Source organism: Pteropus vampyrus, unplaced genomic scaffold (assembly GCF_000151845.1).
Source record: "Pteropus vampyrus isolate Shadow unplaced genomic scaffold, Pvam_2.0 Scaffold202, whole genome shotgun sequence".
NCBI classification, from domain to species: Eukaryota; Metazoa; Chordata; class Mammalia; order Chiroptera; family Pteropodidae; genus Pteropus; species Pteropus vampyrus.
The window spans coordinates 2,115,441-2,129,976 of NW_011888983.1; the positions used below are offsets into that span (position 1 = coordinate 2,115,441).

A 14,536-nucleotide genomic window follows, 5' to 3' on the forward strand; every position below is an offset into this window, starting at 1 on the left:
CCTTGCATATTCAAATATAAAATAGCTACCACATTTCTGATGAATTATTTTAAAGGCTAACTACATTAGAAAGATGAGCTTTTATTAGGAATGTCAAAAGTAGCCAGTTTTTTAAAACATGGGAGACATGGTGCATGATAGCCTTATGGTTATAGCCATGTTTCCACCCACATCTTGCAGAGTTTTTGTTTTAGGGCTAAAATGAAATTCTCGCGTGGTCTTTGTTTTTTTGGGACCAGCTGGCTGTCAGATACAAAATACCTCTTCATGTAGACGCTTGTCTGGGGGGCTTCCTCATCATCTTCATGGAGAAAGCAGGATACCCACTGGAGCAACCATTTGATTTCCGGGTGAAAGGTGTGACCAGCATTTCAGCGGACACCCATAAGGTGAGCTATGGAAGAGAACAAATGTTAATCAAAGTTGACAATTGATTATTTTGACTATTATAAGTGGTTAAAGCATTAGCTTCCCCCCAGTATGTAAAATTAAATCTGGCTCCTTGTTCTCACCAGGGCAGCTGATTCAGGTGATAAGGTATAGTGATAGAGGTAAAAAGCAGTAGTGGAAAGGAACCTATTATCTTTATGTCTTATGGCTGAGAGAATTTCTGTATGTAATGGACCTGCTAGTGCAGTGGCCCTTATAAAAGAATTCCCTAAAGCCTCGAGGTTGTTTGGGTGAGGGTGGAAGTGAGGTTGATTTTGGAATTCCTGAGAGAGAAGGAGGTATGTTAGCGCTGCAGCTCCCATGCTCCTGGGGCTCCTGCAACTAAGTGACAGGAGTATGTTGATGGAAGAGTCCTTGGGAAAAAGGGAAGAACTTACCATGCTCAGGAATGTTTGACTTGTCAAACATTGTTTGAATGTTTGACTTGTCAAATGTTTGAAATGTCCATGCCTGCCACACTTTGTGGACAGAGGTAAAGTCTAGATCAGTTTATTTTAAAGCTGAATTAAGTAGCTTCTAGATTCTGAGCACCATGATATTCTTAAAAAGAAAGTGTAATACTAAGCAAAAAAAGATCAGAAGGGAGTCAGATCGTGATTTCAGTTATTCCAAGAGACTTGAATTCCATCCTTCCCTGGCTTCCAGGGGAAAGTTATCTTTGTGTCCATACTGAGATACCACTCCAGAGTAATGTCTTCAATAAGGAAAACCACATACTGGGTGGGGGAGGGGAAGTAAACCGATTAACTGGTCAAGGTGCTGTTCTTCCTGGGCCTCAGATTCCTCATCCCTAAAATAGAGAATTTCAGCTCCATCCTTTCAGTTCCTTCTACCCTTTAACTTTCTAACTTTGAATTTTTAACATGAGTGGGAAACATATCATAGAGAAACTAACAAGTGAAGGAGAAATTTGTGTGATGAGTTTCCAGACAGGTCTGCCATATAGCACTATACACTCACCTGTCTGCTTCTTCCCTCCTCAGTATGGCTATGCCCCCAAAGGCTCTTCAGTGCTGTTATACGGTGACAAGAAGTACAGGAGCTTTCAGTTCTTCGTTGATCCAGATTGGCAGGGTGGCATCTACGCTTCCCCAACCATTGCAGGCTCAAGGCCTGGTGGCATTAGTGCAGCCTGCTGGGCTACCTTGATGCACTTCGGTGAGAGCGGCTATGTTGAAGCTACCAAACAGATCATCAAAACTGCTCGCTTCCTCAAGTCAGAGTATGTGTGGAAGATTGGGATTCTACCTTGTCTCTTGCTTCGTCTGCTGCTGGGCTCAAGGCCTCTGCCTGGCTGAGCACTCCTAGTCCCAGCCCATTTTCTGTCTCCTAAGAGACCAAGGGTTTAGGACCACAGCTTAAGAGTGTGGTGCTGGGCTGGGAGGATAAGAGCCCTTGCTCTGCTGTGACTTGGAGGTTCAAATCTGGCCTTCATTGGTAGGCCACTTTGTCTCCAAGGATGTCTTAACTGGCAGCTCTTACCAAGTGCTGACGGACAGTTTAATGGTTAAGACAGTGGTTCTCAAACTTGACCATGCACCCTCATCACCAGGAGGGCTTGTTAAAATGCAGATTGCTGGGCCCCACTCCTAGAATTCTGATGCAGTACATCTGGAACAGTGGGGGAGGGTCTGAGGATTTGTATTTCTAGGAAGTCCCCTAGGAAGTGGATGCTGATGCCTGCTGGTCTAGGAATCATACTTGGAGAATCATTGGACTAAGAACAGAATTGAGGGTTGAGGAGATGAGGAGATAGAAGGAACAGGGAGTAGGGTGATGAAATCTCAGGTTAAGCTAAGGCTAGAACTAGGCTGCGTGCTTTGTCTAGCACATCTGTTTACATATTACCCGCCTGTTTCTCTGTGTATCACCAGGATTGGGGAGGCTTTTTCAGCGTCTCGAGGGTGAATGAAAGTGACCAGTGGGCATGTCTCATACCAATCTGTTGAGAACTGCTATGTCATTTCTTGCTTTAGGGATTATATATATGACTTGTTAAAACTGGGAGATAGATTATTTTTGCAGGTTTTTTTTTTTTAAAAAGTATATCTTCTATGCCTCAGATGCCCCTGGTGGCATATCATAATTTGGGAGTTGGGTTAGGAGCCAGTGAATTTGATTCACTGAATCTAAGTGGGGTCTGAGCCTTTGAATATTTGTACAGTGTAGGATCCACCGATCGCAGTCTAGCCACCTTATTATGGAAGATGAGAATACTAATGCCTTGAAGGGTTAGATTGTGTTATAAGGGAGACAATAGTTGATTAAAAGAGATGATGACCAGAGGAATAGATGTGGCTGAATTTTCTTTTTGTTCCTTTTCTCGTTTGTTTTAAGACTGGAAAATATCAAAGGCATCTTTGTTTTGGGGAATCCTCAGTTGTCAGTCATTGCTCTGGGTTCCCGTGATTTTGACATCTACCGACTATTTAACCTGATGACTGCTAAGGGGTGGAACTTGAACCAGTTGCAGTTCCCATCCAGGTAAGCTGGAAAAATCCTCTTTTCCTTCCTTTGCTCCATGACTTTTGAAGAACTTGGGTAATAAGGTGACCTGAGTGTAGAGCTTAACTGCTGGAGCCCAGCACTATAGTGGCAACTGTAATATCTATAGGATTTCTGTCTTGTCACCTGGAGTTATTCAGTATCAAAATAAGACCATTAGCTTTAGACTCTGGCAAAATTAGGTAGCGGCCTCTTGAGATCAGCAGTCAGTCATAAGATCCCTCCATCCCCACTCTCTTTCTAGGCTCAGTACTCTCCAGTCTGTCATCGGGTGGCTCTTCTAAACTGACTCGTTACTTGAGTAGTACTTAGCTCAAAATCTTCCAGTCGGCCCCTAATCATTCAGGCCTGCTACTGTCTTCTTTAGTATGTTTTTCTAACCTAATCTTCCTTGATGCCTTTAAGTAAACACTCTACCCAACAGAATAGGTTACTTTGGTCTCCTCCACATACCCCTAATCCTCTCACATGTTGGCACCATTGCCAGTCCTATCTGGACTCTGCTTTTTCCTCTTCACAATCGTTCTGTACCCCAATCTCTCTCCAGGGGAAGTTAGAGTTTATTTTTTGCCCTCACATCCTTTAAGACCCCAGCCTTTGTCCCTATCACCATGAGGGTTTATCATCTAAGATAAAAGCATCCCGCTGGTGGTCACATGGGTGCAGGACTACTGGTGAACAGTTCTTGAGGGGAGGGGTGGGACAAAACAGCCAGCTGTATTCATTCTATCAGGTTGGTTCTCGATCACGCTGAGAAAACCTCATGCCAGCCCAGGCTTGACAACCCATTTATTTGAGAACCCTGATGCCCAGGGCTGGGTATAATTTGGATGACTACACTTGTCACAAATAACATGAAGAAACAACCTGTCCATTCCTTTATTGGGGGCTGCTTTATTTTAGAATTTTTTTTTCCTTTTTCCAAGGCTCACCTCTCTATGTCTCTTTCTTCACCCGTAGTATTCACTTCTGCGTCACGTTGGTACACACCCGGAAGCGTGTAGCCATACAGTTCCTAAAGGACATCCGGGAATCTGTCACTCAGATTATGAAGAACCCTAAAGCAAAGACCACAGGAATGGTAGGGACACGTGGGGTTTTTTCTTCCTGTGGAAGTTTAGGTGTTGGGGAGAGGGGTGGTTTGAAAGAATCAGATGACCTTGAGTCTGTTCCTGTCTCTGTTCCTTATCCACAAACCTGTTTCCTTATTTACTTGGAGCTGATGATGTCTGCCTTACCCATTCCCAGGGTTTTTTAGTTTCAAATGAGGTATAGTATATATAAAGCACCTTATAAATTTGGAAGTGGTATACAAAGGCAGTTGATGATAGTGTCCATTTGCAAAGAAAAATTTGACACAGGAATGACAATAAACCTGTATTCAGTGGCTTTTTCTATAGCAAATCCCATAGGATTGTTCCTTTGGGCAGAAAGGCAGACTGGCAAGTACTTGTGAAGATGTACCAATGAAAGCCATTGTCTTTTGATCAAATGCAGCCAGGGGTGGGAATGGGGTAGGGGAGAGGGGGGCACATGGAGGGCAAGGCTGGGGGAGAGGGAGGTCATAACCACTCCTGTCCCCTCATCACTGACTGCGATTCTTTGGCTGCATTTGTAGGGTGCTATCTACGGCATGGCCCAAACCACCGTCGACAGAAACCAGGTAGCAGAATTGTCCTCCATCTTCTTGGACAGCCTTTTCAGCACAGACACTGTAACTCAGGGCAGCCAGATGAATGGCACTCCAAAACCCCGCTGAGCCCGGACCCTTTCGAGCCCCGAGGAACTTCTGGCTTCAGAAGGTTCTAGGGGTGTTGAAGAGGCCACACAGTTTCAACATCTGGTCTTGCTCCATAGAGCACAGGAAGACCGACCACGAGACAGCTCGATCCTCAGAACTCTTGTTCCTCCTTTCAGCATCCTTTTGTGTTTTTTTTTCATATGAAGACCCTGGAGGATTCCATTACGTAATTATTTTGCCCTTGGTTTAAATGTCATCCTAGGAATTGTTTTAACCATTTCCTTCTCTAACCTCTCTAACTTTCAACCTCACTGAATCGTGTGGCAGTTCTGACCTGTCCTGATTTCTTAGGGAAGCTGGGATACAGTTTATGAGATAGAAAAAGGTTTTCCTTGGTATCTCAGGCAGATTGGATGGTCACATGGGAAGCAGTCACATAACACATTTCCTCCAGTGAGTGTTAGGTATACTCTAAGCAGGAGGCTTTTTCAGCCTGGCTCTTTGAGTAGTTTAGTTGTTTCTCTTGGACTGACTTTTATTGTAACTCATTTTATTTTTCCAGGACATGACCGACCAGGCCATTATTGCTATTATGCAGGATAGCAGTGGTCAGCCTGTCAAGGCAGGGTATGGAGTGGTCCATTGTCCTCTTCTGGAGTGCAGTCCTTATTTGATACTTGGTTGCCACCATCTTTGGAGATTCTTATTTGAAATTGTGCTCTCACCGGTTTGTTCTTGTTTCCGTGGGCTAGGAAAAGAATGTGGTTCCCAGAGGATGTAGGACTTCCTGGTCCTAGTGCTGCCTCTGAACTGGCAGTGTTCGGAGCACACGTGAGCCCTCTCCGGAGCTGAAGATGATCAGAAACCAGACCTTTTCCTATACTTTTCTGAGTAATCAGAGTAGGATGAGCACCCAGATGCAAATATATGTCACCAAAGTTGGTGTGGTCCTCCCCTCACCCAGTGCTTTAAGCCATCGTGTATGAGACTCAAAGCACCTTCACAAGTTGCCTTGATTTACCCTAGATGGTGCAAGGAGGGCGTCAGAGAGCCCCCAAGGCAAGGAAAAATTTCTCTCTCCATTAGTGTGTTCTTCCTGCCTTCTCCCCATTTATTCAGCTCCCAAAGGTACTATGGCAGTTTAGCCTCAGGTACTGGACGCTTCTCAGCCCTGGCTAGGATGAGATAAACATTTTGGAATAGGAAACCATGATGGTGTCAGTTGTAGCCTAGAGTCTGGGATTTCTCCATAAGACTAGTTGCTCAGGGTGGTGCAGGGACAGGACCAAACCCTGCACCCACTTCCTACCCTCTTCTTCCCTGCATGGGGCCAGGATCTAGGTTGAGCCACTGTCCTAATGATGACATATCTCTTGTGTGCCTTTTTCCTCAGCAGGGAGCAGTGGTAGGCTATTCCTAACCCAGGCCATGGAGGGGGTGGGGGATGGATCAGTCTTTGAGATTTTTATTTGGTTAAGGGAATACTTAGGATAAGTCAGGAAAAACTTCTCTGTTCCATTACCCTTCTCAGGGACTCTTGAATATTCAGCCTCTTTAGGCTAGCATCTTCTCGCCTCCCTCACTGGTATGCTGGTGGCCAGGAAAGCCAAGACAACCAGATGTTTCCCCGAGCTCCTTACCACTTTTGTCTGAACTGTTCTTTAGCACTGTACTTCCTGCATAAAACTGTGACTGGGCATGTCTTTGCAGGGCTGGTGTGTATGTGTGTTTCCTCCTGTCCATTGTGGGTTCCAAGAATGGTTGGGCGCTGTGTGCGTGCGTGTGTATGTGTGTGTGTGTTAGAGGGAGAAACTCAGATCTTTTGGACTTGGGGGTAATGTTCCCTCCAGTTGCTGTGAACTGGTGGGTACCTCTTGAGAAGAGGTGTGGTTAGAGCTGTACATGAATTGTCTCTTGCGTCTCCAGTGCATTCATTATGTTGGAGGAAGTCCAGGGACCCCAGACCCACCCAGCAGGCACCACTGCGGTTTGTCAGCTGCTAAAATGGAGAAGCATGTGCCCTACAGAGTGTTCTATTGCTTCTATTGTCTCCCGTGACCTTCCTCTGTTCTGTGACAACATTGCTGCCCAGGGTGGGGTAGGGTTGGTGATGGTGGGGGTACTTTTCAAAGGGACCTACTGTAGCCACTTTAATTTATGATCATGAGCCTTAGTTTGGCTTAACTCTTGTGGGCTTTCCATTCTGTGTGTATCTGCACGTAGTAACACCCAGTCTCTAGCAGAGGTGGCCGGAATGTCTAGGTGATATCACGTTGCTAGCAGATGTCACAAACTCTGCAAAAACTGTACTGTCTTGTTTCTGCATTAGAAGTAAGTAGTCCCCTGTACATACTACCATGACACTTTTAATATTGTTTAATACTTGGAAAATGGTACTTGTCCCCTTTAAATCTTTTGTCTTTAACCAACCCCTTCACCTAATTGCAGCAATAATCTCTTAAAAAGCAATTAAGTAATTAAATGTCCCAAATCATAATTGTTGTGGATGGTTGCATTCATTTATTTATTTAGGCACACATGTGTGATCCCAGATGGGGTACTGGCAGCTCTTGAACTGGCTGCTGGTGAGAGATCGCCCCCTTGTGGGGCTATCAGGGCCAAAGAAGTGAATGAATGAGCAGCACTCCTGCCCAATTCCCAGCATTTTCATAGCTCTGCCAGGAGTAATGGTAATACCTGTTTTAAGGCGCTCTGGAACTCAGGTCTTTAATTCCCCAGGGCCAGGACCCTGCCTTATGTTTTCTGTCATCTTCATCACCAACTTCTACTTATACCTTAATGATGGATTGAGCCATTTGAGGTAGTCTTCAGCTACCTGGACAATGGCTCTGTCTAACCCAAGGACACTGACTTTAAACCCTGCATTTGGTTTGGGAGCTGATAGAAACCCTCAGAGTGTCGTTGCACCTGTAACTGCTGGATGTCTTATTCCATTTATGACTAAGAAATGAAAAGTCTTTCCAAAGGGTCACTCAGATTCCAAAGGCTGTCATTCAGATAACCAAGCTTTTTATTCTAGCTTTCAGCCCATTCATACTTTGCCAGAATCAAGCTGAGGAATGTAGTCTTGGTTATAGTTTTCTGCCAAATGACTCAGTTCCATGAGCACCTATTTGCTTTGGGGTAAACAATAGAGAGAGAGGGACCAGGATATGCTTGGTTAGGAGGCCTGGCCCATCCAAGAAATGATGTCTGGATGCTTGTACCAGCTTCTTATAGCCGTGAGTCCCTTTGCCTTCTCTAGGTTCTTGGTAGCAACAGACCACTTATAGCTAGACCCAGTTGTCACAGAAGTAATGATGGAGGCCTAATTTGATAGCCACCAACTATAGCCTGGGCAAGCAAGTCAGGTGTTTGAGAGCTTTTTCTTAAGATTAATTGCTTCATTTTTCTTGTGATTTCTTCTTTTTCATAATCTCAATATCATCTATAATTTTAATTATTTGAATTAATTTTAGAATAAACATTTATTTCTAAAGAGTGTTGCTTGTGTCTTTGTCCCACATAAAAGTGCTTTATATAACTAGTGCTCTCTAGTTTGATGTTTTTCAATCTTCGATCCATGAGAATAAGCAGAGGCAAGAAGGTGATATAATACATAGTCCATATCCATGTCTGGTAGCTTCTATCCCCTTATCCACAATCATCAGATCAAAACACATTGAGAAAAATTTAAGTCGGAGATGGAGCAGATGGGGGACCACTGTCCGAACCTTTTTGGTTTTAATATTAAGCTTTACTGAGAACTAGCTCTTAACAGGTAGTAATCCTTACTAACATATAGGCTGGGAAGGGAGTCCTGCTACAGCCCCTCTTACCAACAGCATGCTTAAATTTCAACCACCAACTGCCTCTTTTCTGGTCTTTGTTGCAGGACTATGGTGACTGGGTTGTGACATTGCTAGATGCCACTCCAAGTGACCCTAGCATTTGCAGGTCAGCAGAGTGCCCAGGCAGCTTCAGGTTAGAGAGTCATAGGTGAGAACTCTGCGTAATGAAATGGCATTCACGAAATGATATCCATGTGGCATGCACATGGGGTACAGATGACACTGATCTTGTCCCCTCTCTCAGTCCTTGCACATCCGTGGTAATCTGTCCTAGGTAGTTACTGAGTTGGAGGACCAATCTGTGACTCTGTTCCTTAACTGCTCAGAAGGTAAATAGCCTGTCATTTCCTAAGCTGTGGATTTAGTCATTGCCCTTATACTGTAAAAGCAGGCAAGCCTTGAGACTTCGGCTAAGTTTATAAGCAAGTGCAGAAACCATCAGGATTAGAAAGCTCCCTGATACTGTGGCCCTTGATTGCCTTTCTAGTCAGGTTTCACCATATATTGCAGGTGCCCTGCACTCCTTTATCTTTGTTCATGATGCTCTCTCAGCCATCTCTGCCTTGAGAATCCAGATTTTGGGGCTGGCTCCATAGTGTAGTGGTTAGCACGTCTGCTTTACAGGCAGAAGGTCCTGGGTTCACACCCCGGGTGCACCAGGCCCCCCAGGTGCACCTGGATGTAGGCGCAAGCTGTGAGCATGTGGGAAGAGACACCCCGCCTTCAGAGATCCAGCTCTCAAGGGGAAATGGGCAACATCCGTAAGTCAGGGGTGGAAGTGTGTGTTGCAGGTGGGAGGCGAATTAAAGAGGGGGGAAAAAGAAAGAATCCAGGTCTTTGCGGCATAACTCAAATGAAGCCACCAGATTGACCCTTGTTAATCACTTCCCATTCTCTTAGCTCATAGCTCATTTCTTATCCTTGCTTCTAGTGTTAATTCATCCTGCCTTGGAATAGTTAACTGTTTTCCTGTTTATTTCCACTAGATGATAATGAACTCCTTGAAGGCAGGGTGGTCTGATTTCCTTTTCCCCAGATCCTTGCACATAGTAAGTGCTTTAAATGCTTGACTCCTGTTTGGACTGACCTGTGGAAAAGAAGATTCTAGAGCCTGAAGCCAAGTGAAACGATAGTTTTATTTGAGGCGTAAAAGCACATGTGTTTCTGTCACATAGGATAGGGTTGGCTTTTTCTAAGATAAGATTTTGTCTTAAGCATAGCTTCTATCACAGCTTCCTGAGAAGTGAATTAGAAAGGGAGCAAAGGCACAGCCTGGAAAGAAAATCATTGCTGTTGCTGGGAAGTTATAAAGAATGAGAAGATCTTATTCACATTAGTGTACATTTAATAGAGCCCCAAGGATGAAGAGTGTGGTGTGCGGGGGAAAGGTCTAAGTTCCTGGTGTCGGCAGTGATGCTGGCACCTCTTTCCACAGCAAGCACTCACCCCTCCATGGAGGAAGCAGGGTGGACTTGGCAATTTTGACTGTAGCCACATTCTGGGGCTCCCCCATTCCTTCTCTCTGGATTTCCAGTTCAGTCACTTCTTTCCCTGAAGAACTCAAAGCGGAAAGGCTGGGTCTATGTCATGGACACAGCTACTTGTTCGATGAAGCTGGCCAGGTTTATGTCCCGTTCCGAAAGGCCCGCACACTCGTGGGTGCTCAGGGTGATATGGACCTGAAACAAAAGCAGATTTTCGGGGCCTGCTGATTCCACTACTTACCCTCAGGGCAAAGAGAGGCACTAGCTGTTCAGCTCAGCCACATCAAGAGCTCCAGAAAATAGGCATACCTCATTTTATTGTGCTTTGCAGATACTGCATTTTTTTTTTTACCAGTTGAAATAAAAGACCCTCCAGCAGCAAAAAAAGATTATAACTTGCTGAAGGCTCAGACAGCATTTTTTTTTTTTTAGCAATAAAGTATTTTTTAATTAAAGTATGTACATTGGTTTTTTAGACATAATGCTTTGCATACTTAATAGGTTACAGTGTAGCACAAACATAACTTTTATATGCACTGGGAAACAAAAATTTCGTGTGACTTGCTTTATTGTGATACTTCATTGTGGTGGGCTGGAATTGACTCGCAGTATATGTGTGGCCTGCCTGTAATAGCCAGATACTACAATCTGCCCTGGGGTCTGCCATCCTGACATGTTTTTATAACATTGCTATCTTCTACTACATCTCCAAAAACAATGGTGACTTTAGCTATAGGGTAAATGAAATATCCAAATATCTACAGCAACCTAAAAGTGAAAGACTAGGCCAAAACCAACTCCAGCTCCTAAACACTATCCATTTACAGATCATCTTTTCCAGCCTTAACGTTTTTAGAAAGAATCCAGGATAGCTGTTTGCACATGGCAGGCATCTAATGACTGTTCCGGTTCATTCAGCAGCCAGTCTGATCTGTTTGCTGTGCATGGCTCTTCTTAGTTCAGTTTTATTACTTTTTCATTCTTCTGTACATCCAGAAAGATTTAAGTCATGTAGAGCTACTAACAGTGAATATGTCTGATTCCCATGGGCTTTCCTTCCATGGATTTTGCCATCTTGCTGTCTATTTAATGTCTACTTTAACCGTAGGTTATCTCACAGTGTTTTAATTTGCATTTCTTTAATGTAGAGTGAGACCGAGTATTTGTTTATGTTGATTCTAGGAAGATGAATGAAGCAGGAGAGGACAGTCAACCTATGGGTGAGGAGCGGGCACAGGGAAATCCAAGGAAGGGGCCTTCAGAATGAGGTGGCGTTCTCAGAACTTGGGACAGGGCCGAGCACAACAGGCACACATCACTCACCTTGTTGTACACGTTAAACCATTCAGGATGGTGGTCCAGTTTCTCCGCCTGCAGGGCCACTCTTGTCATGAAGCCAAAAGCCTATTTCGTGAAATAAGACCTAGGTTAGTGTTTTGAGAAAGAGACTGCTGGGCACCTTTATATGGCCAGTGTAAGGCCTCAATCAGGAGGTTGGATGAGCTTCCTGTAAGGAAACCCCTTCTAGCTTTAATCATTCTGCCTTGCATTCTGCCACTGGCTCTGAGGCTGGAGTTCAAGGTGGTCTTTCTGGAGTAGGAAGGTCTTGTTACTCGAGTCACTAACAAGGTGTTTAGTCTTGGTCAATCTTTTCTCTGTCTACTAAAATGTTTCCTACTTAACTATATCCTCTAAGGATTGTTTCTCAAAGTTCCAGGTTTGGAGAGCCCAAGACTCATTTACCCACTCTCCAATCCCCACGGATGACACTTCCTGAATTAATATAGTGTCTGAGAGTCTTGGCTAACATGACTTTAAGGGAGAGGACAAGTTCTGGAGTGTGACCCCATTAGCCCCAGTCTCAGAAAACTCTGTCCCACCCTGGTGCCATACCCTATTGAAGTCTTTGAAATGGAATTGCTTGAAGATGGCGTCTCGGCCTTCCAGCTCATTCCATCCCACAGCCCTCAGGTTTGGCAGCAGCTGGTCCCTCTCCTCAGTACTTAGTCTGTGTGCTTTGCCAGCCTAGGAAAGGGAACAAACAGAGGCCCAAGGGCAATTCTTTGTACAGGACAAACGAGAGGGCCCCAGACCTTTGGGGGAATTGAGCCAGCTTCCACTGGCTGCTCTGGAGGTGGGGTGACACAGTCAAAGGACAGCTGGTCTAAAGCAATAGACTGGGAGGTGTCTAGGGTGGCACCGTGCCCTGGAGGTGGGGCCCTGGCTCATGCACTGATAGGTTCTTAGATTTTACATTCCACTCAGAAGAACAGAAAATCCTGAGATGTGATGTAAATCTTTGGGACTGACAAACACTTCTCCCTCACCCTTGCCCCCAAAGCCTTACAGAGCCCTCTCCCCAAAAAACTAGGTTTCTCACATTAATGAGGCAGTAAAAGCAAAACCAATCCCAGCTGTTTATGTATTACAACACAACCTTTCAGAAAAAGAGTACCCCCTGACTGTCCAACCTTCCTTTTCCTATTATGGACCTATGCAGTCCATCCCTCTGCCCCTACTGTTACACTGTCAGGTGTACTGAAAAGGAAACAGGCCTGAAGAGGGAAATGACCACTGCTCTTCCCCACCCTCACCCCCAGTCAGTGAGAGCACAGGCATTGTTCCCAAAGTGGGTCTGTGCCTCTGCCTCCCTGGGGCCAGCAAAAGACCCAGCACTTAACTTCCAGGTGATTCTTAGCCACATCGCAGTTGACAACCACTGGCACTACCTCCTAGTAGGTACTCCACAATGCTCCCATGCAGCCTCTGGTTCCCCGCTGCCAGGCCTAGGGTTCAGACTTCCACCTTTTCTGTTGGCCTGAGAAGCTGGAGCCACACAGCTCTGTTAAAAGTGGAAGTAACTTGGCCAAAGTGGCTGGCAAACCTGGTGCCCCATCCATATATTTACCTATTGTGCAAAGTGCCCTCAGGGCAGCCCAAATTGGTACAGTTCAGGCCATGAGCAGAACCTTCAGAGAACAGAAGGAAGTAAAGGTCTCATCCTCTGGGAAGATCCACGTCTGGGAGCTTAAGGGATCCCAGAGTTAGGCTCCTAAAGTAGAACTAACCAAGGACAAACTGTAGAGTGCTAAATGAAAGATGAGATTAAGAAGGTCTGGGGAGAGAATGTGAGGGAGGTTAAATTTAGCATTTATGAGGCAGGCCACAGACTTGAAGCCATGAGTTGAGTTGGCAGGACTGGTTCAAGCCCCACTTCTGCCATTCTCCAGCCAGATGACCCCACACACTCAACTCCTTGGCTTCATGGGTAAAAGGAGACCAGAACTTCCACTTCACAACAGCGAGAGGAGCCCGTGGGACACTTTAATAAGGGAATGTCATCTGCATTTTTAAAAGGAGGCTTCCTGGGGCAAGTAGGCTTATGATGGGCGGGGCAGATTTGGGGAGAATCGGAAAAGTACTGCAGCACTCTGAGGAGTCGGTCTTTTTCTCCCTCCTGAAAACCCGTGTTCTCTCTGGAAGATCTGACTCGGTCTGTCTCCTCTCCTAGGCTCCGGAAGTCTAGAGACAGCAGTAGAGATCCACATCACATGCCCAGCCCCCATCTTTATTCCAAAGCTGGCCCTTTCTCAGTGGCTGATAAGCCTGGTCCACGTATCCAGGCAACCAGATGACCCGATGTCAGCCAAGGCATCAGAGCCCACCGTTTAGTTCTCTGGCTCTGAAAGGAGTGGGTGGGTACTCCTGGGAGCTCCCTTTCTCTTTAGAGTCTTCGGAATCCCCCAAGACTCACAGCCTGGGGCTGAACCGACAAGCCCCTCAGAGAGGGTGAAGGGGTGGTGTTTACTTAGTAAATCACAGACCAGGCCTGCCTGGCCTGGGCCTCTGGGAGAGTGTGTAAGGAGTTACTGATTACCCACACCCTGCATCTTTGGGTCCTTGGTGCACCTCACAGTCAGCCTCACTCAGTACCTCCTCTGCCTCTGAGCCACAGCCTTCAAAATGCCCTCCCAGGTGTCACTGCAGTCTGGACTGCTCCTAACACATTCAAGCAAGAAATGGGCTATGAAGTAAAGCTTCTGGGGCCTACCCCTCTTCTGGCTGCCCCCAGGTCTCACCTTCACCTCTCTAACTGGGGTGGGGGTGCTGAAGCACAGGTGAGCACAGGGCCTGGGACCCTCGGTGTTGGGGGAAACTTAGCCTGGAGGATAGAAGATTCTGAGCAATCAATCATGTCCCCACTGCTTAGGTGAAGGCCTCAAACTAGGTCCCAGGGGCTGGCTCCGAGGCCGGGGACAACACGGGTGCACAGAGGGCGTGGCCAGCTCCTGCGCCCAGAAGAGCAAGCCGGAAGGGCAGTAAACAGGCATGCAGAGGAACACACAAATTCAGTCTTTCCTCCTCACACACACACACAGGTGTCTCCGCCTACCCCACCTCCCTTCCCCAAATACAGAATAGAACCGGAGGGGAACGATATCTGTCCCTCAACCCCTGGCCCTAGTCCCACCACCCCACCTCCGCCTAGGGCGATTACTAAGCCC

At 46.0% G+C, this 14,536-nt stretch overlaps 2 protein-coding genes across 2 annotated transcripts in view; one reads left to right on the forward strand and one right to left on the reverse strand.

Moving 5' to 3' along the window:
- SGPL1 (sphingosine-1-phosphate lyase 1) overlaps positions 1–7,193 on the forward strand; it is a 54,867-nt gene extending 47,674 nt beyond the window's left edge. The window contains exons 13-15 of the mRNA XM_023537856.1: positions 2,788–2,934; positions 3,916–4,036; positions 4,574–7,193. Coding sequence (XP_023393624.1) covers positions 2,788–2,934; positions 3,916–4,036; positions 4,574–4,714 — 409 coding nt within the window. The 3' untranslated portion in view covers positions 4,715–7,193. The remainder of the gene's footprint in view (positions 1–2,787; positions 2,935–3,915; positions 4,037–4,573) is intronic.
- A 2,471-nt stretch (positions 7,194–9,664) lies between these two features.
- Positions 9,665–14,536, reverse strand: part of PCBD1 (pterin-4 alpha-carbinolamine dehydratase 1) — a 15,342-nt gene continuing 10,470 nt past the window's right edge. Inside the window, exons 2-4 of the mRNA XM_023537858.1 lie at positions 11,925–12,056; positions 11,355–11,435; positions 9,665–10,226 (exon numbers count right to left, since the gene is read on the reverse strand). Of these exons, the coding sequence (XP_023393626.1) occupies positions 10,128–10,226; positions 11,355–11,435; positions 11,925–12,056 (312 nt within the window). The 3' untranslated portion in view covers positions 9,665–10,127. The remainder of the gene's footprint in view (positions 10,227–11,354; positions 11,436–11,924; positions 12,057–14,536) is intronic.